The 27030-nt window shown below is 45.2% G+C and overlaps 1 protein-coding gene across 1 annotated transcript in view; it reads right to left on the reverse strand.

Annotated features, from left to right (window-relative positions):
* Window positions 1–734: 734 nt before the first annotated feature.
* PCYT1B (phosphate cytidylyltransferase 1B, choline) overlaps window positions 735–27030 on the reverse strand; it is a 50102-nt gene continuing 23806 nt past the window's right edge. Inside the window, exons 6-8 of the mRNA XM_074983378.1 lie at window positions 20309–20451; window positions 10024–10212; window positions 735–935 (exon numbers count right to left, since the gene is read on the reverse strand). Of these exons, the coding sequence (XP_074839479.1) occupies window positions 735–935; window positions 10024–10212; window positions 20309–20451 (533 nt within the window). The remainder of the gene's footprint in view (window positions 936–10023; window positions 10213–20308; window positions 20452–27030) is intronic.

Raw genomic sequence — 27030 nt, forward strand, 5'->3', positions numbered from 1 at the left:
CAGTGGCTTCTGAGGCACTAGGAACGAGGAGTCAGATTTGCTAAAGCCAATGGGATTCACGCTATATTAACAGACCGCGACAAAGGCTTGGTCAGCCAGCCGTCATTAAACCAAATGTGTTCGATGTCTCTCCAGTGCCGACTAGCCAGGTCCCCATTGCAGTGGCCTGGTTGAGTTTTTGCTGGCTTTTTTTTTTTTTTCCCCATTTTGAAAGAGAAAAACACACAGCTCCTGTATTGAAGAAGCTTTTTGCTGCTGTGACAAGTTACCTCATTGCTCTGGTGGGGCTCAGGCTTAGCAGGATGCAGTTAGGGTGACCAGATGGCCAGGGTAAAATCCGGCCACTTTTCTGAAGAGGGGAGGGGAGTTGCCTTTGTAAGACTAAGTCCCTAATATAATCAGGTCATCCTCGCTGTGGCTCATTCAGTCCAGCTCAAAGGCTGACTGTTCCCTTGAACTGCAAATGCCCCCAAGGCTCTTGGCTGGGTCTCATGGCATGAGCAAGTAGCGATTAGTATTTGCTCCAAGGTTTCATGTATCAGTTAGTTGTCCAGGTGTGTCTGAGCCCAAGGAGGATCCGGGACGAGGGGAACTGTTCCTGAGATCTCGTCCCTTGTGATGCCTTTTCTTATAATGCACTCTTTCCTGTCAGAAACAGCTCTATGTGGTTCCTGCCCACCCAGCCCCTGTAGGTTATATGAGTGTTAGTGTCTTCAAAAAACAAAAAAAAATCTTTATTTCTCATCCTCGTCACCTTCGCTCATGCTGCTGATGGAGGCCGAGGCTGCTTTTGGAGAGGAAGGAGGTGAGGCTTTGTTGAACATCCAGGATGAGGGCGGCGATGGAGAGCGGCCGCGTGTTGGGCTGCTGGTTGGACTCTGCCTCGGTGACAAGGCCTGGAGCATTCGGCCGCTTCGCTCCTGAAACATCTGTTTCTGAAAAGCAGTTTGAGAAAAGGTCTGTGTGAGTTGGGCACAACAGTGGGGAGATAGGGCAGTGGGAGTGGGATGGCCCCTGCAAGGCCAGTTGTGGTCTGCATAGGGGGGTGAGAGTCTTTGGCCTTCAGGAAAGGGAGAGGCTTAACATGCATTTCTACTTTGAAATAGGGCCAGCCAAAATGGCGTCGTGGAGGCCTCTGTGGTGTTCCTAGAATCACAGAACACCAGAACTGGAGGGGACCTCAAGAGGTTGAGTCCAGTCCCCTCCACTCATGGCAGGACCAAGCACCATCTAGACCATCCCTGACAGATGCCTATCTAACCTGCTCTTAAATACCTCCAGTGGTGGAGATTCCACAACCTCCCTGGGTAACTTATTCCAGTGTTTAATCATCATGAAAGGAAGCTTTTCCTAATGTCCAACCTAAACCTCCCCTGCTGCCACTTAAGCCCATTGCTCTGTGTCCTATTCTTTGTGGCCAAGGAGAACAATTTTTCTCCTTCCTCCTTATAACCCTCTTTTAGGTACTTGAAGACAGTTATCATGTCTCCTCTCTCTTCTCTTTTCTAAACTAAACAAGCCCAGTTTTTTCAGTCTTCCCTCACAGCTCATGTTCTCTAGACCTTTAACCATTCTTGTTGCTCTTCTCTGGACCTTCTCCAATTTCTCCGCATCTTTCTTGAAAAGGTGGTGCCCAGAACTGGGCACAATACTCCAACTGAGGCCTAATGAGCACTGAGTAGAGCAGAAGAACATCGTCTTGTATCCTGCTTATGACACGCCTATTAACGCATCCCAGAATCATGTTTGCTTTTTTGTCGCACTCATGCCAGGATAAATGCTGACACTTTAGCAGTCAAATGGGTTTGGTACCCAACACACTAGCAGGAATGCAAAAGTGCTGCTGGGTGATTTTTCACTGCCCTCCTCCTTCTGCAGGTCTCTGAGGGGACACTGAAAGCTGAATTCAGTTAGTTGTTCTGTTCCTGGAGGAGCTAGAGAACATTTCATCTCACCCCCACATGGCTGGACGCGGGAGTGGGGTAGGGGCTGTCTAAGCTACTCCTTGTGGAGCTGTGCTGGTAATTCCTTCAATGGCTTGCAGCTAGGCTGTGCTCTTGCACAGAGCAAAGTGTGGATCACCAGTAAATGTGTGCGAGCTAATGCGTGTAACTAATGTGACAAAATGCTATGTAGGCAAGACTGACACTTTTGACAACAGCATTAGCTGTGCTTGGCCAAGCCTGTGCATCCTTTTAGGACTGCACCACAACCACTCAGGTTTTAAAGGAATTACGTCCGGTTTACTCTTCAGAAATATGGTTATTTACACTACGTTAGCTCTCACGTTTCCACCAGACCCATAGCTGCAGTCCGCAGAGGGACCAAGCGAGTGGCTGCTTGCAACTAAAGTTCTAAACAGAGGAATAAGGTCTCATCTGCATGCTAAAGTTGCACCACAGCCGGATAAACTGCTGCAAACTCTTATTTTGGGCTAACAAATCTAAATCAATCTAGTTCACACCAAAAGGGGTGTGTCCACACAGCCCTTTGCTCAGGTTTGATTAAAATGATTTAGAAGCACAATTTAACTTCCTCATGTAGACAAGCCCCAAAGCTTCCTCACCCTACAGCCATGTGTGGTACTAGACTCACAGGCTGTGCCATATTAGAGCAGCTTCCAGTACCAGATATTTCACAGGAAAGTTAAAATAAAACCCAAATCTTAAGACAGCCAGCCAGTTACTCCTCTTCAGAGCCATGGGAAATGAAATCTAGCCTCGTTTGTGTGTGTGTGTGTGTGTGTGTGAGGTTTCTGGGCTGCGTATGTATGATTTGCCCTCAGTCAACTAGATGCAACTCCACATGGCTGTGCTAAGCTTGTGGGTCGCCTTTTGTCACAGGAAGCTGATGTTCTCTCTGTCCAGACTCAGAGCCCGTTTTTGCTCCTAGATGCCAGCGGAATCCCACAGCACCCTCTCAGGGCTGGCTTCCACTGCTGCACAAGGTGGAGATGTGTCCCCTCCTCCTACTCAGTGCTAGAGGTCTGATTCTGTGCGTGCCGCATACTAGCTGGGGATCTACATACCTCACCACAGCACACACAACCCATATAAATACAGACCAGAAACCCTTAACGAACTGAAGTTGGTTGTTATACTCACACTGGTATGGTTTATGCAGAGAACTTCCTCATTCTCCCTGCTACTCAGGGGTAGTCTGCTTTATGTTGCACTACAATACTGAAGTGTGAGATTGCAGGAGAGCTTTTGGTCTGGCTCTATTCCTAGTGTTTTATACATTCACCAGTATTGTGTCTGAGCACCTCTGGGGCTCTCTGAAGAAGAAATAAGTTGCGTATAAAGCTATCTCGATGAAGAAAACTTAAAATGAACGTGTTCATCCTTTGCAATTTTAAAAAACATTTTGACTCTTTCCAGAATTTTTTTATGATTTTAAGTGCATTCCCCAGCCTTTGGTTTGCCTTCTAGAAAAAGGGTGCTTCCACAAAGTGTATTATTTCACAAATAGTAATTATTATAATAGCATACTAATGAAATGCAAATTACTGATCTAGGAATCTAACATGCCTATAACTATTCCTGGACTTATAATATCAACATTCAAAGCAACATCTAACAAACACTGATGTGGCAAATTAGTTTTGACACTAATAGCAAGTGATGTGTTTTTGTTTTGTTTTTTTAAATAACCTTCCAGTTGCCTGGCTGAAGATGATTTTTGCACATACCTCAGTTCACTGTCCAACTTTCTTTATAAGTGCCAGCTCTGATTTCACTCTTCATGGACACTTTTATGGGAACGTGCTCTGAAAATGTCTCTGCATGAAATTGCATCCAGTTTCCTACTCTGCATTTGCTACCCTAAATCAGAGGGCAAACCAACAGTCTTTAGCAGGAGTTTAAGCCCAGTGCTTTTCACTGTGGATTTTATCTGTAGAAATGTGTAATGTGGCAGACAAATTTGTAAAGTATTTTTCACTGGTATCTTTTCTGGCACTTAGAGCAGGGAACTGAGTCGAGGTCCCAAGCCCAAGTTTCCGCTTCAGCTAATGACTCAGAATGAGGCTGAATATAGCGTGGATGCTGCTTACCTTAGCAGAACTCAGCAGTTTTGCTAGTAACCCATATTCCAGCCTCCAGTAAATAAACTATATTGGTAAAAGCACCATTTTGCTGGAATAACTGGATCTGCATTAGGGGCTTTTGCTGGCACAGGTCACCGCTCTTCACACCCCTGACTGATGTACAGAGGGGCCAATGGCTTGTGGAAGAGGCAGGGACAACACCCCTCAGTGCTGCCTGGAATGTGACTCTGCCCATCCCCAGCCTCTGCCCCTTTTCCGCCCCGCCCAAGCTCATACAGTGTGAGGGCCTGTGGTTCTTGCCATCATTGCTGCCACAGTAGCCACAGCAGCAGCTGGGAGCCACGGACCCCTTGTAATCACCAGGCTGGCTCTGGGGCAACTGTTCCCTTTGCCCCTCCACCGACCCTGGTCAGCAGGCCTGCTGAGACACCTGTGACAGCAAAACATTGTAGCAGAAATCTTTGGCACTTTGCCTGACAAGTAAGATGCAGTCCCTGTTCTGAACAGCTTACAGTCTGGTTTCATAAGGACACACTAAATGAAGCTAACAAACATGGGGAATGAGGAAACGGTAGGCCCAGCAGTGCAATAATGTGTCTATTTAGAGTGCTATGCATATGTATGGCTGGTGCCACTCTTTCATTTGTAAAAAAGCCACTGAGATGGCCAAGGAAATGCACCAAAATTGCAAATCAGTTAAGTTGTAAGCATATGTTTGTTGGTGCATTTTATAGGCAGCAACAACAAAAGAAACTATTCAATTTGTTCATAGTCAGTTTTCCTTATGTGCAAATTGTTCCTGCTTCAAATTTCTTTTAAAGTTGTTTTCTTTGCTGTAAAATGAGCATTAGAATACTGACCTCCTTTTCTAAAAGACTTTGACTTCTGTTGCTGACAAGCTCTACGAATGACATAGGTGTTATTATTCTTAAACTTTTAAAGCTAACTGGTTGCACCCATTTGTGCTTCTTTGCAAAGTGGAACTCCTAAATAAATAAAATCATGCATAAATTGCAGCTGTTTGATCGACTTTGAACTGAATGGAGGCTGAATAACTAAATCCTAATGGATCTCTGAACAAGCCCACATTCTCCTGCGGCATTCTGAAGGCTGCTTGCTGATTGTGTGCACTGCTACCCTCAGTTCCTTTGCAGTTTGGTCGACAGGAAGACTGTGCTGGATGGGGTGTACATTTCACTAGCCTCTGCAAAACACTTACATGCATGACATTGCGCATGTGGTTACATTCATTCTAAAAATTATGCATGTAAGAGCTTTGATGGATCAAGGTCTACATGATCCAGGGTATAGAACCCTTTGAGCAACACACAAGGTCACAAATTTGATTAGAAAGGATTTAACATATTAATTCTGGTGTCACTGCAGAACATATTAATTCTGGTGTCACTGCAGATCAAACCTCTCTAGTCCTGCATCCTCAGCAGCTGACTGGTGCTGACCCAAAGAATTTTCCGAACTACAGGTGGTCAATATTGTCTAGCACCACTACCAACACTCCCACTGCTTACTGGGCTCTTAGAAGATATTGAGGGGTAAATTGCAGCTAAATAACATCCCAGAACACTGACAGCCAGGACTGGTGGCTGGAAACCAATTTTAAGGGACCATTGGAAACTTGGCCACCCCTGCTAAGTAAAATGATGTCAGACCACTGGACTAGACAGGGTCAACCTGTACTGAGTGTTTTTACATGACTACTGAGCTTTGCAACTAACTATAAATACTTGGCACAGTAAGAAGAAAGAGCTCTAGGTGTGGCATGGGCTACAGACCAACTCATGGGGCTGGGTGTCAAACCATGGGCTGGCTTGTGCTCCTGATTGTGTCACTGACTTATTGGGTGATTTTGTGTGACTCTGTTAACCCATCTGTGTTTCAGTCTCCCCAGCTGTAAATACGACTAGGACCACCTTTGGGAGGCACCATGAGATCTTAATGGTTCTCAATCCTGCTGGAAAAGTATAACAAGTGGGGTTACGCAGGGGTCTGTGTTAGGACCAGTTCTGTTCAATATCTTCATCAATGATTTAGATATTGGCATAGAAAGTATGCTTATTAAGTTTGCAGATGATACCAAGCTGCAACTGCTTTGGAGGATAGGGTCATAATTCAAAATGATCTGGCTAAATTGGAGAAATGGTCTGAGGTAAACAGGATGAAGTATAATAAGGACAAATGCAAAGTGCTTCACTTAGGAAGGAACAATCAGTTTCATACATACAGAATGGGGAGATGCTATCTAGGAATGACTACAGCAGAAAGGGATGTAGGGGTTATAGTGGACCACAAGCTAAATATGAGTCAACAGTGTGATGCTGTTGCAAAAAAAAGTAAACACGAGTCTGGGATGCATTAACAGATGTGTTGTGAACAAGACATGAGAAGTTGTTTTTCCGCTCTACTCTGCGCTGGTTAGGCCTCAGCTGGAGTATTGTGTCCAGTTCTGGGCACCACAGTTCAAGAAAGATGTGGAAAAATTAGAGAGGGTCCAGAAAAGAGCGACAAGAATGATTAAAGGTATAGAGAATGTGACCTATGAAGAAAGGCTGAAAGAATTGGGCTTGTTTAGTTTGGAAAAGAGAAGATTGAGGGGAGACATGATTGCAGTTTTCAGGTATCTAAAAGGGTGTCATAAGGAGGAGTGAGAAAACTTGTTCTTCTTGGCCTCTGAGGATAGAACAAGAGGCAATGGACTTAAACTGCAGCAAGGGAGGTTTAGGTTGGACATTAGGAAAAAGTTCCTAACTGTCAGGGTGGTCAAACAGTGGAATAAATTGTCAAGGGAGGTTGTGGAATCTCCATCGCTGGATGTGCTTAAGAACAGGTTAGATAGATGTCTATCAGGGATGATTTAGACAGAACTTGGTCCTGCCATTGGAGCAAGGGGCTGGACTTGATGGCCTCTCGAGGTCCCTTCCAGTCCTAGTGTTCTATGATTCTATGATCTCTGGCTGAGAGTGGCTGCATCACTTGGTCACAAAATGAAGTGACTTACAAAAAAGCATCATGGAGCCTTACCTAAAATGTGTACATCTCTGCAGGCATACAGATGAGTCTGATTATTAAGGTGTGAAATAATTTCTCAGTATAAATTTACACCTGATTACAATGCAGCCATTTTTATATTCATTATGCTCTTTTAAAATATTGTCAGATTCAGATTTTTAATGTTTTCCTGATTCTCTACTGCCATTTTCTGGAGTATAAGCTCTCCCTGATATAGGTGCATAATTCCTGTTGTTTGGTGACATTTGATGCGAGACTTATACAGCAGCACACAGAGAACCCAGGAAGTTTTTGGAGAATGTTGGGGATAACTTCTTGGTATAAGCGCTGATGGGACTGACCAGGGGTCACGCACAACTTGACCTGCTGCTCACAAATAGGGAAGAACTAGTTGGAGAAATAGAAGTGGGTGGCAACCTGGGCTGCAGTGACCATGAGTAGGTAGATTTCAGGATCTTGACAAAAGGAAGAAAGGTGAGCAGTAAAATACAGGCCCCTGATTTTGAAAGAGCAGACTTCGACTCCCTGAGACAACTGATGGGCAGGATCCCTTGGGAAATGAAGATGAAGGGGAAAAAAATTCAGGAGAACTGGCAGTATTTTAAAGAAGTCTTACTGAAGGCACAGCAATGTAAATATGGTAGGCAACCAGCTTGGCTTAACAGGGAAATCCTTTGTCAGCTTAAACTCAAAAAGTATGTGTATAAGAAGTAGAAACATGGACAGTTGACTAAGGAGAAATGTAAATACATGGCTGGAGAATGCCAGGGAGTAATCAGGGAAGCAAAAGCACAATTGGAACTGCAGATGGCAAGGGATGTGAAGGGTAACAAGAAGGGTTTCTACAGGCATGCTAACAATAAGAGGATTATCAGGGAAGGTGTGGGGCTCTTACTGCATGAGTGTGGTAGCCTAGTGACAGATGGTGTAAGAAAAGCTAAAGTATTCAATGCTTTTTTTGCCTCAGTCTTCACAGACAAGGACAGCTCCTACACTACGGTATTAGACCAACGCAGTAGGGGAAGGCGGAGGGCAGCCATCAGTGGGGAAGGAACGAGTTAAGAGCTACCTAGAAAAACTAGATGTACACAGATCCATGGGTCTGGATCTAATGAAGACAAGGGTACTGAGGGAATTGGCAGATGTCATTGGCTAATATCTTTGAAGACTCTTGGAGATTGTGAGAGATCCCAGATGACTGGAAAAAGGCAAACGTAGTGCCCATCTTTTAAAAAGGAAATACAGACAATCCAGGGAACTATAGACCGGTCAACCTTACCTCAATCCCTGGGAAAATAATGCGGGGGGCATCCTCAAGGAATCCATTTTGGAGTACTTGGAAGAGGGAAAAATGAGCAAGAGTAGTCAACATGGATTCACCAAGGGCAAGTCGTGCCTGACCAATCTGATTAGCATCTGTGATGAGGTAACAGGCTTTGTGGGCATGGGGAAGTCAGTGGATGTGATATACCTCGACCTCAGCAAAGGTTTCAATGCACTCTCCCACAACATCCATGCCCATAAGTTAAGGAAGTGTAGATTGGATACATGGACTATAAGATGGATAGAAAGCTGGCTTGACAGTCATGCCCAATGGGTAGAGGTCAACAGCTCAGTATCTTGTTAGTGGTTGGTTTCAAGTGGAGTTCCCCCAAGGCTCGGTCCTGGAGCTGGTGGTGTTCAACATCTTTATTAATGACCTGGATGAAGGACTAGATTGCACCCTCATCAAGTTTGTGGATGACACTAAGCTAGGGGCAGAGGTAGATATGCTGGAGGGTAGACATAGGGTCCAGAGTGACATGGATAAATTGGAGGATTGGGCTAAAAGAAATCTAATGAGGTTCAACAAGAAGTGTAGAGTCCTGTACTTGGGAGAGAAGAATCCCAAGCATTGTTACAGGCTGGAGACTGACTGGCTAACGCAGAAGTACAGCAGAAAGGGACCTAGGGGTTACGGTGGATGAATGGCTGGACATGAGTAAACAGCGTGCCCTTGTAGCCAAGAAGGCTAACAGCATATTAGGGTGTATTAGGAGGAGCATTTCAAGCAGAGCTAGAGAAGTGGTTGTTCCCCTCTATTTGGCACCGGTGAGGCCACATCTGGAATATTGTGTCCAGTTTTGGGTTCCCCAGTATAGAAGGGATGTGGATGTGCTAGAGCAGGTTCAGCGAAGGGCAACAAAAATGATTAAGGGGATGGAGTGCATGACCTGTGAGGATAGGCGGAGGGATTTGGGCTTATTCAGTTTGCAGAAGAGAAGACTGAGGGGTGATTTAATAGTAGCCTTCAACTTCCTGAAGGGGAGCTCTAAGGATCATGGAAAGAAACTGTTCTCAGTGGTGACAAATGGCAGAACAAGGAGCAATGGTCTGAAGTTACAGAAGGAGAGGAGTAGGCTGGATATTAGGAAAAACTACTTCGCCAGGCGGGTGGTGAAGCATTGGAATGCGTTTCCTAGAGAGGCGGTGGACTCTCCATCCTTTGAGGTTTTTAAGTCCCGACTTGACAAAGTCCTGGCTGGGATGACGTAGTTGGGGTTGATCCTGCCTGAAGCAAGGTACTGGACTTGACGATGTCCTGAGGGCCCTTTCAGCCCTATGATTCTATGATGGTGGAGCGGGAATAGGCCACAGTGTATAAATGTATGCTCTATTAACATACAGTACTACATTGTTCAATTTTACACTATAATCTATTTGGGCACTACATAATGGTGATGGTGTCTTTTAAAACTACAACTACCGAAACTGGCCTGACAAGACTTTGGAAGCAGGAGATCTTTGCACTGCAGTTCTGGTAGATGTTGTTGGATGAAATGAGTGGATTGGCACTTACCTGCTGGATTGTCTTTCAAAACAGAGTGCAGTAAAAGGCTCTCGTATGGGCTTGTATTAAGAAAAGAGTTAATCAAATGCAGACCGAATTCCTGGACTGAAGAACCTACCCAAGCTCCATCAGGTCCAAACAGCTCTAAGAAGTTGCCGATGAACTCTCTAGACTTCTCTTCCCATTTCTGAATGAGGTCATGGCTCTTCTCTTCCACTTTATTAACAAATTCTTTTGATTTTTCCTCAACATTTTTCACTTTTTCTTTCATTTTGTCTACCTGGTTCTGAAAGCGATACTTCTTCTCCTGTTGGAAAAGTAAAAGTGAGTAGGTTTAAAAAAAAATTAGGTGGATTTGGGGAAAGAAGGTGGCTTGTCTTCAGTGCTTAAATACACTGGACTTTGTCTGACTACAATCATTTATTGTATTTTAATAGGTCCATTTACAGATGTCCTGAAAACATTTATCATTTAGTGCTTATGGTATATTATGTTCCCCAACAGAAAAACAGAGCTCTAGATATAATAAAATAGGGTATTTTGGGGGAAAAAAAGTTGATTTAATATTTGTGCAAGTGAAGACCTAATGCCTTATGCATGTAGCAGGCAATATGCAAGCTTCCTCACACTCTTGCCTGAGCATGCCAATATTGGTCTTCAGCTCTGGGGCTACCCTAGGCTAAGTCTACAGTAGGCAAAGTAAGTCTACCACAGATACACAATTCTAGCTACAGCAATTATGTAGCTATAAATGACGTATCTACCCTTGGTTAACTTGGCCATCTCTACTGGGGAAAGTCTATGGGAGAGTATGTCTTGCATCTCTCTAGGAATACGGGGATCAACTTAATGTGTCCATACTAGACACACAAAATCAAATCCTGGAAGAGTGACCCTGAGTGGGTCACTCTTCCAGGGTAGGGTAGACATAGCCCTAGTCCAAAGTATCACCTGTGAAGAGATCTCTTCAGAAGAGAATCTTCATGGTTGTGGTTTTGTATGATCAGTGGTCCCTTGGTTATACCTGAGGGAATGGCCATCTGACCTTCTAGCCCAGACCAAACAGCTGAGGAGTGGAGGGAAAGAGGAGAAATGCCCAGAGATGGGTGCAGCTCAGCAGGAAATAAGAATGGGCTCTCAGAGCTGCCAAGCTCCGCAGAGTTAGAGCTTTAGTATTTAGCCATCAAGAGCATCTAAACTCCTCAAGAAGCATGGCCAGGCACACACAACATAAATGGCCTGCAGGAGTTAAGCTCTCTTTCTGAAGAGTTAATGAACTTAGTAGGAGCAGGGCTTCAGTCAGTTCATAAACAGGGGGGCAAGTGCACCGCTATGGTCCAGTACACCACACAAGCTATTTTTAGCTGGTACAGCAGCCCAGAAAGACTCCTGCTGGCCAGCCCCAGCCCTGCCTGCTAGGAAAGTCATAACAGATGGAGGAGCGGCCCATGTTTTGCAGCTTTCTTTGCTGCCCCCTCCCACTGGGAAAGGAGAACTCCCAGCCCTGGCCTCCCACGCCGTGCACAAAACACAGCAGGTCTGCCTCAGGTTACGTGGGCTGGGGAGGGGAGAGGAGAGGAGAGAACGAGCATAGGCTTCCTGTGCTGGGGGAATCACAAGAGGGGGAGTGACACACATGCTGAGGCCACGTGCCCACTCTTAGCTCATGTGCCACTTCCGCTCCCATATTGGTAAAACTTCTGTTTATTTGCACCACTGTTCATAACCCACTGTCAGGGGTCTGGGAGTGTCAGCTTCTTGGAATTTGAGTAAATCTGGATTACCCAGTAATTAACTCTTTCATTTTCCTCTAAGGCAAATGTTCTTTAGCTCCATTCTGGTAGTTTAACCTATAACATTTCAGACTGAGACAGAGAAGTAAGAGTGTAAATTTGGCCTCTTATGACGCAAGAGAATCTATTTCCTACACGTAGCCAGAGTCATATTTTTCTGGCTGGTCTTGTTAGCATTGTGTTCAGGTTAGGTGTCAGATGGATTCTATTTTAGCTCATATGTCATCAGAAGAATTGGTAAAGTCTAGTTGTAGAATCTTTATTAGGAGTACAGAAGAACAAATCAGAAAAATATGCAGCTTAGCTTCCAGTTTGAGTTTTCAGGGTTGGGATTCAGAAAACATTGTTTCTTTAAAGCCGGTTAATTAATCAGATATGACCGGGTCAAAATGTCCTAGATTTTTTCAGATGTGGCCATGCAAACAGTTACACCAAAACATGTGAACATTCACACCCCTGCCTTACATGCACCATTACCACATTGCAGAGGCAAACTAGGGTTTGTGCTTCTGGTGCAGTGAGCTGGTCATCTGCATGCATAAATATGCAGTTTGAGCAGGCAGTTATGGCACGTACGCAAATTGGGGCATGCACACACACACACACACTCATACACCGAGCTTTTAAAAAATTAGCACCATGGAACAATGAAAAAGGAGCTCTGCAATTCCATTTTACAGTTGTTTTTAGAGCTCTGTGTGCTTCAAAGCTGACAAGTATGAAAATATGACCATACTTTTACTAAGACATGTAATGGAACCAGCAACTGCATTTTATCTGAAACACAAAGTGTCAGCACTACACAACTGTATCCAACAAAGCAGCAGTTGCCTTGTAGCTCAGAAGGACTAGTCCAAGGGGCTGTCAGGATAACTCCAGCCCCATAAAACCTCTGGTTACGTAGGCAAACAAGCCGTAATTTAGAAACACCGTCATTTTGATTTTCTCCTGGTGCCCTTTTCATTATTTTGAAACACTGGAAGACCATTCAGCACCACTGCAGCTGCACTGGTGTAAGATCTCCCATCTAGCTGCTCTGTGTGAGAGGCGAGAACCTCCCCATAGGCATAATTGGACCACCCCCAATGAACAGCAGTAGCTATGCTGGCAGGAGAACATCGTCTGGTGACATAGCCCTGTTCACGTTGGCACTTCTGTAACTGACGTTGGTCATGGGTGTGTTTTTCTACAGCCCGGACTGATGAAAGCACCAGCGTGGCATTAGTTTCTAAGCGTGTGTGTGTGTGTGGAAAGGGGAGAAATGTGCAATGTTGTACATGACAGTAACACCCTCTGGCAGGCCTGCCGATGGCAGGGGGGTGAGGGAAGTTGCACAGGGGCCCAGCCTTTCAAAAGGGCCCAGAACTCCAACTGCCACCGCTGCAAAGTAGCAGCGGTGGCAGCCAGAGCTCCAGGCCCCTTTGAAATGCAATGGCATTGCTGCTCCAGTCGCCAGCGAGTGGCGGCGGGCGTGCAGCAGTCCAGGCAGCGCTGAGGGCTGACTGCCCTTGGCCCCTCCTCCTCCACTCTTGGCCCCACCCCTTCTAGTGTATGGCGCCATGTCCCCCTCTCACTTTGCCCTGGGGCCTGTGGCAGCTCTTGGTGCTGCTGCCCTCTGACCAATCAGGGAATAGTTTCAGTGAGCTCCAAATCAAATTCACACCCCGTGTGCCTCTGCCTACATGATGGCTGCTGTCTTGGACAGTTACAGCAGGGAACTATGGAGAGGCCCTAGGTCAACAATAGTGATGCATAAGATACCCCACATCCACCTCCAACATGAACGTAGATGCTAGCGATGCTGGACTGAGAATGAAGGGTCAGAGTGATAACATACGAATTCCAAGGATCCTCCAAAACTGGAGTGACCTATAAATCCGGAGTCACTGCCCGAATTAAAGCAGTGAGCCTCTTCATTTGGTGCCCTGTACCGCTCAGTCGGGGGGAGAGAAGAGCCAGTGAGCCAGAATGAAATAAAATATGAAACAAAAGAAAAATGCCTACCCCTGTGTTTCCAGCTCCAGATGAGAGGTATTTATTACAAAGCAAATCTATAGACTGTCTCTGTGATTCATGCTGTCTGACAGACGGGTGAACTGTACCACTAAGCCTGTCATTCCTTGGCTTGAGAAGGGGCCAGATTTACATAGGTACTGAGGCGCCTAAGGAGATAGGTAGGCATCTAGTGGGACCAGTGCTTAATTTGTAATGAAAGAGTTGCCGAGTACCAACCAGTCTTTTTATTTTTTTTTAAACTTTCAAACCTGAAATGGCAAGCCCAGAAGTGCTGCAGCTGTGAACTACCAAGTCAAGAGATACCAGGGCTCTGCCCTAGCACACATTAGCCACGGAGTGGGACTTACCAAAGTGCCTAATCAAGGCTGCATTTACACTACAAGATAAATTCGAATTTAAGGCAGTTAGCTTGATATTACCAGGTGACTGTCTTCACTGAAAATACCATTAGTTTGATTTAGGCTGCACCAATAGCGAAATTAAAAAAATTGCAGTTACCTGACAGGTGTAGTGTTAAGCTCGAATTCAGGAGTTTGAATAAAGGCCAGTGTGGACATGCCACATCCTAAAATTGACTTTATTAGCCTCCAGGGGTGTCCTCTAATCTATCCCACAAAGCTATGTGTGCTGCATCTGGCTGCCAGCTCCCCGCTACTAGCATAAGATCAGCCATGGGGAGGGATGACTCAGTGGTTTCATTGTTGGCTCACCAAATCCAGGGGTGTGAGCTTAATCCTTGAGAGAGCCATTTAGGGATCTGGGGCAAATAGATTAAAAAAGGGAGGGTGGTTGGTCCTGCCAAGAGGGCAGGGAACTGGACTCCATGACATCCCAAGGTCCCTTCCAGCTCTGTGAGATGTGTATCTCCACGTATGGCTACGTCTACATTACCACACTACGTCGAAGTAGCCTATTTCAAAGGAAGAACATCCAAATAGGCTACTTCAATGCGTAATGTCCATTCATCCTCCAGGGCTGGTGCCATCGAAGTTCAACATCGAAGTAGCAACGCAGAACATCAAAAGGAGGCGCCCTGGAAGGAAATGCAGAGCGTCCACACACTGAAGCACTCTCTGTCGAAATAAAGGGCCAGCAAAGACTGTGGACAGGGTCACAGGCTGGACTAGCCCTTCTGGGGCAAGAGCAAACCGCTCCCTTAAAGGACCCCTCCCAGAAACACTCGGCCTGCACAGCACGAGGTCCACAGAGCCAACAAGTGGTTGCAGACCCTGTGCGCACAGCATGGACCCCCAGCTGCAGCAGCAGCAGCAGCAGCAGCAGCAGCCAGAAGCCCTGGGCTAAGGGCTGCTGCACATGGCACCCGCAGAGCCCTGCAGGTGCTGGACAGAGCATCTCTCAACCCTTCAGCTGATGGCCACCTGTTATTTCAATGTAGCGGGATGCAGATCGTCTACACGTGCCCTACTTCGATGTTGACCATCGAAGTAGGGCGCTATTCCCATCTTCGGATAGGAATAGCGATTTTGATGTCTCACCGCCTAACGTCGATTTCAACGTCGAAATAGCGCACAGCGCGTGTAGATGCGATGTGTGCTATTTTGACGGCGTGCCAGATACTTCGAAGTGGCTGGCTAGTGTAGACGCACCCCATGCGTGTATATTGGGCCAGACCATAGGCCCATCAAGTCCAGTATCCTGTCTTACAACAGTGGCCGAGGCCCCAGAAAGAATGAACAGAACAGGTTTTCATCAAGTGATCAACTCCCTGTCACCCATTTCCAGCCTCTTGGAAACGGAGGCACTAGGAACACCATCCTGGCTAATGGCCATTGATGGACTTATCCCCCATGAATTTATCTAGTTGTTTTTAAACTTTACTATAGTCTTGGCCTTCACAACATTCTCTGGCAAGGAGTTCCACAGGTTAACTGTGCATTGTGTGAAAAAATATCTCCTATTTTTTGTTTTAAACCTGCTGCCTATTAATTTCATTTGGCAACTCCCTAGTTCTTCTGCTGTGAGAAGGAGTAAATAACAAGTCCTTATCTATTTTCTCCACACCCATCATGATTGTATGTGCCTCTGTTATAACCCCCACCCCAGTGTAATTTTTCCAAGCTAAAAAGGGCCAGTCTTATTAATCTCTCCTCATATGGCAGATGCTCCATACGCCTAATCATTTTTGTTGCCCTTTTCTGAATCATCTCCAATTTCAACGTCTCTTTTTTGACATGGGGCGACCACATCTGTACATAGTGTTCCAGATGTGGCTGTACCATGGATTTATGTAGTGGTACTACGACATTTTCTGTCTTATTATCTATTCCTTTCTTAATAATTCCCAACATTTTGTTAGCTTTTTTGACTGCAGCTGCACACTGAGTGGATGTCTTCAGAGAGCTATCCAGAATGACTCCAAGATCTCTTTGAGTGGTAACAGCTAAGTCAGACCCCCATAATTTTACATGTATAGCTGGGATTATATTTTCCAGAGTGCCTTACTTTGCATTTATCAACATTGACTTTCACCTGCCATTTGGTTGCCCAATCACCCAATTTATTAAGATCCTTTTGTAGCTCTTCACAGTCTGCTTGGGACTGAACTATTTGGAGTAGTTTTGTGTCATCTGCAAATTTTATCACTGTTTATCCATTTTCCCAGATTATTTGTAAATATGTTGAACAGGACTGGTCCCAGCACAGACTCACTATTTACCTCTCTCCATTCTGAAAACTGACCATTTATTCCTACCCTTTGTTTCCGATCTTTTAACCAGTTACCAGTCCAAGACAGGACCTTATCCCATGACAGTTAACTTTGATTAAGAGCCTGTGGTGAGGGACCTTGTCAAAGGCTTTCTGAAAATCTAAGTACACTACATCCACAGGCTCCCCCCCTGTTCACATGTTTGTTTGACCCTTTCAAAAATTCTAATAGATTGGTGAGGCATGACTTCCCTTTACAAAAGCCATGTTGACTCGTCCCCAACAAATTATGGTCATCAATGTGTCTAACACTTCTGTTCTTTACTAGAGTTTCAACCAGTTTGCCTGGTACTGAAGTCAGACTGACTGGCCTGTAGTTGTCAGGATCACTTGTGGAGCCCTTTTTAAAGATTGGCATCATATTAGCTATCCTCCAGTCAGCTGGAACAGATGCTGATTTAAATGACAGGTTACAAACTATAGTTAGTGGTTCTGCAATTTCACTTTTGAGTTCCTTCAGAACTCTTGGGTGAATACCATCTGGCTCTGGTGACGTAGTACTGTTTAGTTTATCAATTTGTTCCAATACCTCCAATACCTCGATTTGAGACAGCTCATCAGATTTGTTACCTGAAAAGAATTGTTCAGGTTTGGGAATCTCCCTTGCATCCTCAGCTGTGAAGACTGATGCAAAGAAATCATTTAGCTTCTCTGCAATTGCCTTATCATCCTTGAGTGCTCCTTTAGCATCTTGATCTTGATCATTCAGTGGCCCTATTGGTTGTTTAGAAGACTTCCTGCTTCTGATGTACTTAAAATTTTGCTATTACTTTTTGACTCTCTGGCTAGCTGTTCTTTAAATTCTTTTTTTGGCCTTACTAATTATATTTTTACACTTCCCTTGGCAGAGTTTATGTTCCTTTCTATTTTCCTCACTAGGATTTAACTTCCATTTTTTAAAGGATGCATTTTTGTCTCTCACTTTATTGTTTAACCACAGTGGCGTGGAGCCTCTACTATGGTATCTTTAAAAAGTTTCCATGCAGCTTGCAGGGATTTCACTTTAGGTACTGTACCTTTTAATTTCCATTTAACTAACTTCCTCATTTTTTTGCATAATCCCCCTTTCTGAAATTAAATACTACAGTCTTGGGCCTCTGTAGTATTTTCCCAGTCACAGGAATATTAAATTTAGTTCTATTATGGTCACTATTACCAAGCAGTCCAGAAATATTCACCTCTTGGACCAGCTCCTGTGCTCCACTTAAGACTAAGTCCAGAATTGCCTCTCCTCTTGTGGGTTCCAGGACTAGCTGCTCTAAGAAGCAGTTGTCAATAAACTTTACTTCAGCTTCCCATCCTGAGGTGACATGTATCCAGGCTATATGGAGATAGCTGAAATTCCCCATTATTATTGTTTTTTTTATTTTGATAGCCTCCCTAATCTCCCTGAGCATTTCACTGTCACAATGGCAATCCTGGTCAGGTGGTTGGTAATATAACCCAACCATTATATTCTTATTATTCAAGCATGGGATTATTATCCAGAGAGATTCTGTGGAACACTTTGGTTCATTTATGATTTTTACTTCATTTGATTTTACACTTTATTTAATCTATAGTGCCCAGGAGCTGGGAAACTGAGAAGGCTGGTGCACTCGTGGCAGGGGCTAGGCACCCCATGGCTGAGTGGCTCAAGCCACGCAAAGCCAGTACCCCACCACCAGCCTGCTGGAGCTGTGAATGGGGCCAGGCACCCTGCGGTTGGGCTGCTGGAGCCACACAGAGCCAGATGCCCATGGGCAGGCACCCCCGGCCACCTGTGAAGAGGCAGCAGCAGCCAGCGTACTCCAGCAGCTTTTCCACCAGAGGCGGTGAGTGGCAGGGGTTTGGGATTTGTTAAGAGGGTTTTTCTGGGGGGTAGGAGTGTTTTTGTGGTGAAGGGTTGTTTTCAGGATGTTGGTTTTTGGGGGGGAAGCTGAGGTGGAACTGGGGCTGGGGGAGCCTGTGGGGAAGGGGAGTAAGCCCTCACATTTAAGGGATTATGGGGAAGAACAGACAGCCCTACTAGTCCAGTAAATGGAGGCTTTACTGTACTAGCAGGAGCCGGGAAATTGACCAGGGCTGCTGCACTGTCAGTTTCCCAGGTCCCCCAAGCTTCTGGAGTGAGGAAACTGACAGCACTGCTGGTCCTGGCTCAGAATATGGGGCTGAGGGACCTGTGAGATAGGTTCCCACAATGCACTGCTGTAACAGTCGACGTTTGGTGATTTCAGTGTGGAAGCCATGTGTCGAATTTGTTGGGAGCCTGGGGGCAGTGAGGATACTCAAAATCAAATTTAAAAAATGGCATTATAAAATCAATTTTAATAAATTCCAGTGTATCTTGTAGTGCAGACGTAGCCCAAGGTAGGTGCCTAATTTCCATTGCAAGACCCAGGATGTAATCCAACACACACAGTCTGTCCCCATTGTTTAGCAAATATTTAAGGGGGGGTGATGTCCCCTTGAAAGTAACTTGTCTGTCTGAAATGTTTGTTTGCTATTGGAACAAGTAATGCTTTATATTACTGTACACGGAAATTTGGCAAGAGGAAAAAAATCCCGCCTTGCTCATCTGTTCACTTTGATGGCACTTGGCTACAGTTCCCTTTGTTGTTCACGTGGCTCTTTGATGCAGCAGAAAGGAGTCTAATGTATTAAAGAAAAAAACAAGAAAATATACTTGCAATCCCACTAAAAATTGTCAGGGGGACTCAGGGACCGCTGTAAGACATAGCAATACCTGTCACTCATTTTTTCAAAATTGGCTACATCTCTGCTTGGGTGTCTCTTTATGGCCAAGTGTGAAAGGGAGAACTAATAATAAATACAGCTATTCTGTCCAAAATGTACATCTTGTGATCCATTGTTCTTAATTTATGTCCCCTCATTAACTAGCCATTCACAGTGGCTTTCCCAGTCATTAGTGTGAATGAGTGAAGTCCTTCTGGAACCTGGCACAGCACAGCAGAGCATTTCGGCAGTGCCACTTTCACTGGGCTATTCTGCTAAGACTTGAAAGAGAAAAGGAAGGAAGGTAAACTCTGGTTTCCTTCACGTCTTTGCCCTTTTTCTGGACGGCACAGAGTGTTCTGTAGTGAGAAAGCTGCTTAATTTGAACTACCGCATCCCCCCAGATCATGCCCCAGTAATTACTAAGCTTTTATACTGCCTACTTAACTCACTCCATCCTGTTTAGGTTTGTGCCACAAATTATATAACTTGACACGCTGCTCTCTGACCGCTGCTATAACTGTCAAAACAGTGGTTTGTCATAGGTGTCATTTTCCCCTTTGTCTTACACTGTACCCTTTAATCTTACTTTAATGCCACATGCTTTGTGTTCGTGTGCCTGGGTATGAGCAGCAATTGCTTTGTAGAAAAAGAAAATTCAAAAATTCATAACGGTGCTTGTGCTTTCCATGCTTTTTCCTTCTTAATGCTAACACATCACAGCAACGATAAGGGCGCAAAGCCAAATTCTAGGCTGCTTTTTGGATTGACGGAGACCATCTTTCTCATGTGCCTGGAAGCTTTTTTTTAAAGCAGCAGTGCTACTAAATTAGCAGCAGCTTCCTGGCAAGTATGCACTAGTTCAGAAGCACAGTGGGAACTGAGAGCATCAGCTGTACTTTAAAAAGCTAGTTTCCAAGAACAATGCCAAATGCTATGACATGTAAAGTTGATATGGCTGAGTCTTCCTAAAAATAAATCCCAAACCAAGCAGTGTTCTTTAATCCCAGTTAATTTTAACCAATTTCTGCTCTATTCCATCTTCCTTTTCAAAAGCAGGAGTAGCTAATTAGTATCTCTTATCCCCTCCTCCAAGGTTGGGATTCTCACGGAAACTCTGTTAGAAGAAGAAGAGTAGATGTGCTTACTTACATTTATAAAACTGACATTTAGCTCTTTGGCGGTATATCCTCTTTGGAGGTTGCGTCGGGCGTAGACGTCATAGTCTCGTACAATTCTAGTGATAATGTCTGATGTTGAGATACCTTCAGTTCTCTGTGTTGGTACAAACATTCCTGGTGATAGTGGATAACAAAGAGAGATCACAGAGAACAGGGTCATGCCTAGACATCACAGCAGTTAGGCAGGCATGAATGTAGCAGGAAAAGGTCTGTGGTTAAGGTGCCTAACTGGGAGCTGAGAGATGGGCAGTGAAGTTCTGAAGCTAAGAGGACTTTCGCCGGTGACACCAATAGGACCACGCTGTCACACCTGTGGGCTAATCTGAGCTCTGCCACTGATTTCCTGTCTGACCCTGGAGAAGTCATTTAGTTGTCTTGTGCTTCATTTTTCCAGCATGTGAAACTTATGTAATATTTGCCTGCACAGTTGTCCTTTTTCAGTGGCAGGAGAGTGTATTATTGTGTGGTTAAATTGGCTAGTGGTAGCATTACAAGAATTTTAAATGGAAGATGCAAAAGATGGGCAGATTGTTATTCTGCACTGCTATTCGCATTCCATTGAGCTCTTTGACTCTTGTACAGCAGAGAATCTTCATTATGCCAGATGGGGACTACAAAGGAAGTATTGTTGTTTTATTAGTAGGAAAAGGAAGTACAACCAGGGTGCTGAAGAGAGCCACTCCTTACTAGTACTAGCTTATTTCCTCAAAGTATTTGACTAATTTTTAACCATTTGTCATTAAGACCAGCCCATGTGTATTCTTCAATAAAGCCAGAAACAGAAGCAATAATTCTAGTAAGTGTGAATACATCTTCAGTGCAGCAGCCAGTGAGATAATGCACACCAAGCAAAGATTAAAACTCAACTCCCAGAGCCAGTATCAGGCTTACAAATAGAGCTGAGTGTGCTAAGCATTCTGTGCTGCCTACTGGATAATCAGTTTGGATAAAATAATTCTCCTGATCAACCTAGAATAAGGGCAGTGGCTTTGCTAGTTCAGTGTTGACAAAATGACATAGGAAACTGGAGAGATGCTTCCCAATAGCATTTTTACCTATAACATAGCCATTATGTGATATTGGTACTTGGCAGGCGTAACAGCACCCCCAAGACCAATTGGCCGTTTTATGGCAACACAGAGCCATGTTGGTTTGTTGATGAGCATGGAAAATTTCCTGCTGCATCACCATTTTTATCAGGGTTGGGACCTTTTGCTGAAGCAGACTTGTGTTTTTTCCAGGTATTGATTTGTGTATGGAGTGTGTGACAGGGTGCACCAACCCTGCACTAGGGCTGAGAGGATTCATCCCATTCTCTGAGCTGAGGAAACCACACCTCTGGTTGGACAGGCTCCATGAGGATACACATCTCACATAGAGCTGGAAGTGATCTCAGGCGATCATCAAGTCTGGTCCTCTGCCCTCTTGGCAGGGCCAAGAGCCATCCTTCCCCCACTCCCATACCTATTTTGCCCTAGATTCCTAAATGGCCCCAGCAGGCCAATGCTCAAACCACTGAGCTAGCCCTTCCTCTGACTATGGTGTACGTATAAAAGGCAGTAATCCAGCTCAGCCAGGGTGGCTGGCAGGACAGGAAAGACATGTGATGGAATCTCCTGCCAAAGAATCGCTGACATCTTGGCTGGAAAGCTCTGCCTTCCCCCAGAGCCTGCTGGGTACCATAGGGAACCTCAAGAGTATGGCTCTCAGAGGAGTCCAGTGACCCCAATGATCTATGGATGGCAGCCCTAGGACACAGGTTAGGAAGTGACTCAGAGGGGGCAAGGGATTGGTACCACCCCTCTGCTGTTAGGGGCCTAGGGTGGAGCCTAAGTGGGAGGGTAGAGAAGCTAATGTGATTGACTTCAGCCATTGGGCCTCGCTGCCTAAAGTCAAGGGCCACTCTAACTGACTTGGTGACTGACTCTGGCCACTAGGCCTCGCTGACCTGAAAAGCAAGGGCTGCTGCTACTGATCCCGGCCTTTGGGCCATGGGACCCAGAAGACAGACCATAGGAACAGGCATCAGCAATTGGGTTGCGACGTCCCAGATGTGAGGGTGGGACCTTCAGGAGTATAAATATCCCCTCTCCACACCACGTGGGGACAGGAGGTACCACGTCCATGACACAGTGTTACTTATTTAGAGACAATTATCTCAGGAGTCATTTTTTCTCTAATATTAATTGACTGAGGCTGTACAAAAATGTTAGAGCAGTGTCAGCCTGGGATAAATGCTGTCTGTGTGTGGATAAATATAAATATTTTAATTAAGTAAATAAGGCTACTGAATTAAGCAGGCACCAGGCAGGCACCTCCCCTCCATTGTTCATCTCTACCCAAATCAGCTGCCAGAGTCACAAATTACTGTCAATAATGCCAGGAGACATGTGGATGATTAGGCCATGTTTAAACAATAAACCCAAACAAAGCATTAGCAATCAAGGAGGGGGGAAAAGGCAAGCTTTCCCAAGAGCCAGCCAGCAGGTGGAAGAATAGTTATGACCTAAGTAAGCAACAGAGATTTCTGTCAGAGCCTGCAAATAGGTGATAGGGATGGATCACTTGCTGATTACGTGTTCTGTTCATTTTTCTAGGACATCTGGCATCGGCCACTGTAGGAAAACAGGTTACTAAGCTAGATGCACCTGTGGTCTGTCCCAGTGTGGCCGTTCTTATATCCTTACATGTTCAGTTATAGAACCCACTCTTGAGCCTGAGCACAGCTTCCATGCTTTGAAAAGAGAGCAGCCGGAGGTCACTGTTCTCTCCGGCTTCCGCTATAAGAAGAGTGACATAGAGATGGAAGACACTGTAAAACATTTTTAAAGAATGGAGGAGAACCTCAGGGCCTTGTCTGGCTCAGACTTAAACAGACCAAACGGAATTGCAAAGGGAAACCACTTGGAGAGTCAATAAAGCAACCCTGTGCAAACCAGCCAGAAAAGGCTCCAGATCCAACCATTTGTTTTAGTAGTTTATATAGGGTGGCATGAAATTACCATTCTCATCTATAAGTGAAGCACAAGCTAGGAGATGACACAGGCAACTGACACATGAACCTGCAGGTGATACGGAGTTGAGAGTCTGGGTTGGAAACAGTCTTATGAAATAACAGTACTTACTACTTAATTTCTTACAGGGCTATACAAATCTGAACCAATTAATCCTCACAATGCCCTTGGGAGGTAAGTAAGCATTGTTAGCCCAGCTTCACAGGTTCAGGGAGGGACTCAAACTCATGATTTAGTAATGAACACATCTCTTTTCCCCAGGCCTCTCTAAATTCTAATTAATATTTTGCTAAAAATCAGAAAGTCTAAATCATGGTTGCAGTACTTTCCCTAATATGCTTTTCAGAATTGTAGCAAAATTGTAGCTCCTGTGCTGGTCAGTTTCCTAGCTGCTGTCTGTGGCTGTAGCTGAGAGCTTGACTCTGGGCTGCCACTACTGACAGGAGCAGCTGCCACTGTGGGCAGGAGAGGGAAGCTGACCAGTGTTGCTGCTCTGGTCAGTTTCCCCTTTCCGGTGAGCAGCAGGCAGCCCAGAGCCAGGCTTCTCTGCCACTCACAGAAGACAGGAAGTTGACCAGCACTGCTGCTCTGGTCAGTTTCCTGGCTCCCCTGAACTATGTGAAATTTGACTTAGGCAGGATTGGGCAAGAACACAACCTCCATGTGAGTTGGGAGACTACTGTACACAGACTGACTTCAAGGCACCTCCTCCAAACCCTCCCTCCTGTAACCTGTTGTAACAGGGTCAGGATGGCAGACCCTACTTGGAAGGGTGAAAGACAGCTCAGGATGCAGCCTGGGCTAGGGGGAGAAAGAGCTAGTTAAGCTTCCAGGCGGAGGCTATAGGGAGAGGAAACAGTTAATCAATGAAGGCCAGCTGATCTCACGGCCAGAGTGCTGGCAGAGCTTTTAAAAAGCCAGTCTAGTGAGGAGAGGTGGGAAGAGAGTAAGAGAGGAGGCGAACAAGGTAGGGAAGTGGAGGAGGAGAAGAAATAGAGAAGAAATTATTTTATAGACTTAAATAAAGCTATCTTTACTGTAGATGATCAAGAATCATCCTGACCAGCTTTTATCTGCTGTCAATCTCTGTTACCTGTCATATCATTTTGTGTGTGAACCTTCTATCACTGTCCAAGGTAGTTTTGGTGCAAGGATCAAGCACAAAACATCCAACAGAGATCCACAGTGAGGATAAGAGTGGATGGGAAAGGGGAAATCTGCCCTGCTCTTTAAATGTGATATTTAGGCTGGCTGGTTAGTTATTTACTGAATGGTCTTAACTGTCAAACATAAAAAAGTAATATCACTGTCTGGGGCATATGTAGGGCAGATACCCTTACAAAACTGAAAACTAAAATTTAGCATGGTTCAATACAAATATATGGAGATATACCTGTCTTATGGAGCTGGGAGGGGCCTTTGGGGTCATTGAGTTTAGTTGCCTGTGCTCACTGCAGGACCTATTACCATCCCTGGCAGATTATTTTTAAAATCTATTTGTCTAGATGGCTCTCTCAAGGATTGAGCTCACAAGGCTGGGTTTAGTGGGCCAATGGTCAAACCACTGAGCTATCCCTCCCCCCGAAAAACACAGGCCTTGAACCTGTGCAGGGGAACCTTTTTTCATCTATTCCATTTCTACAAATCATCAATTAAAACATGCAGGGATTTTTTCTGAGCCCACTGCATAGTTGCTTTAAAACTATAGAATCCATGTCTATTAAGATTTTTCTCATCTATTACGTATGGCTGTCCCCTTTTCTTCCATTCCCCTCACCTGTGGTAATACTATTCTTCTTCAGCACCAAACCCCCTTTCCAGGGTGCTGAAGACCCAAAATGCTGCAGAAAATTGTCAAGGTTAACAGATCATGTGAAATCTGCATAGGAGCTATACAATCCCTGTGTACAGCACTGCTCTCCAAGGGCTCCCTACATGGCTCTCAGATGGTGGTTAAACATACTACATGAGGACTCTCAAAGCTCCTCATGAAGGAGGTTGGTATCCTGGGCAAACGCTGGAAATCATGATGAAAGGAATAGATAATAAGACCTAAAATATCATATTGCTGCTATATAAAACCAAGGTATATCCACATCTTGAATACTGAATGCAAATGTGGTCTCCTCATGTCAAAAAAGATATATTGAAATTAGAAAAGGTTCAGAAAAGGGCAACAAAAATGAAGAGGGGTTTGGAATGGGTGCTGTGTGAGGAAAGATTAAAAAGACTGGAACTTTTTCAGCTTAGAAGAGAGACGACTAAGGGGGACTATGACAGAGGTCTATGGAAATGTGGTGGGCGTGGAGAAAGTAGATAAGGAAGTCTTATTTACACCTCATAAAATAGGAACTAGGTGGGGGTCATCAAATGAAATTAATAGTCATCAGGTTTAAAACAAAAAAGGAAGTATTTTGTCAAATGCTGTGCAATCAACCTGTGGAACTCTTTCCCAGAGGATGTTGTGAAGACCAAAACTATCACAGGTTTCAAAAAAGAACTAGATAAATTTATGGAGAATAGGTTCATCAATGGCTATTAGCCAGGATGGGTAGGAATGGTGTCTCTACCCTCTGTTTTGTCTGAAGCTGGTTATGGATGACATGGGACAGCTCACTTGGTTACCTGAGGTGTTCATTTCCCCCAGCCACTGTTGGAAGACAGGCTACTGGGCTAGATGGAGCTTTGGCCCGATCCAGTGTGACTGTTCTTCTGAACTGGAGTCACTAGCCGTGTCTACACGTGCACGCTACTTCGAAGTAGCGGCACTAACTTTGAAATAGCGCCCGTCACGGCTACACGCGTCGGGCGCTATTTCGAAGTTAACTTCGACGTTAGGTGGCGAGACGTCGAAGTCGCTATCCTCATCAGGAGATGCGGATAGCGCCCTACTTCGACGTTCAACATCGAAGTAGGGACCGTGTAGTCATTGTGCGTCCCACAACTTCGAAATAGCGGGGTCCGCCATGGCGGCCATCAGCTGAGGGGTAGAGAGACGCTCTCTCTCCAGCCCCTGCGGGGCTCTACGGTCACCGTGGGCAGCAGCCCTTAGCCCAGGGCTTCTGGCTGCTGCTGCTGCAGCTGGGGATCCATGCTGCATGCACAGGGTCTGCAACCAGTTGTCGGCTCTGTGGATCTTGTGTTGTTTAGTGCAACTGTGTCTGGGAGGGGCCCTTTAAGGGAGCGGCTTGCTGTTGAGTCCGCCCTGTGACCCTGTTTGCAGCTGTTCCTGGCACCCTTATTTCGATGTGTGCTACTTTGGCGTGTAGACGTTCCCTCGCAGCGCCTATTTCGATGTGGTGCTGCGCAACGTCGAAGTTGAACATCGACGTTGCCAGCCCTGGAGGACGTGTAGACGTTATTATCTACATCGAAATAAGCTACTTCGATGTAGGCTTCACATGTAGACGTAGCCACTGAGTGATGAAATAACTTGCTTGTCATCACACAGCAGGAAAGCTCAGGGACTAGAACCCAGTCCAGTTGACTTCCTGCCCAGCTATGATGCTCCGCAACCTTGGTGAAGGGATTCCATTTCCGTCTGTCCTTTCAGAGATCCCAGCACATAATTCCTTCCTTCAGTTAGCTATTGAAAGCTCTCATCTGTAACCAACTGGTGTTTTTAAATATGAAATGACTGTCACAGGGCAGGTTGGCCACTGGAGCAGGAGAGTTGGTG

Source organism: Carettochelys insculpta, chromosome 1 (genome assembly GCF_033958435.1).
Source record: "Carettochelys insculpta isolate YL-2023 chromosome 1, ASM3395843v1, whole genome shotgun sequence".
NCBI classification, from domain to species: Eukaryota; Metazoa; Chordata; order Testudines; family Carettochelyidae; genus Carettochelys; species Carettochelys insculpta.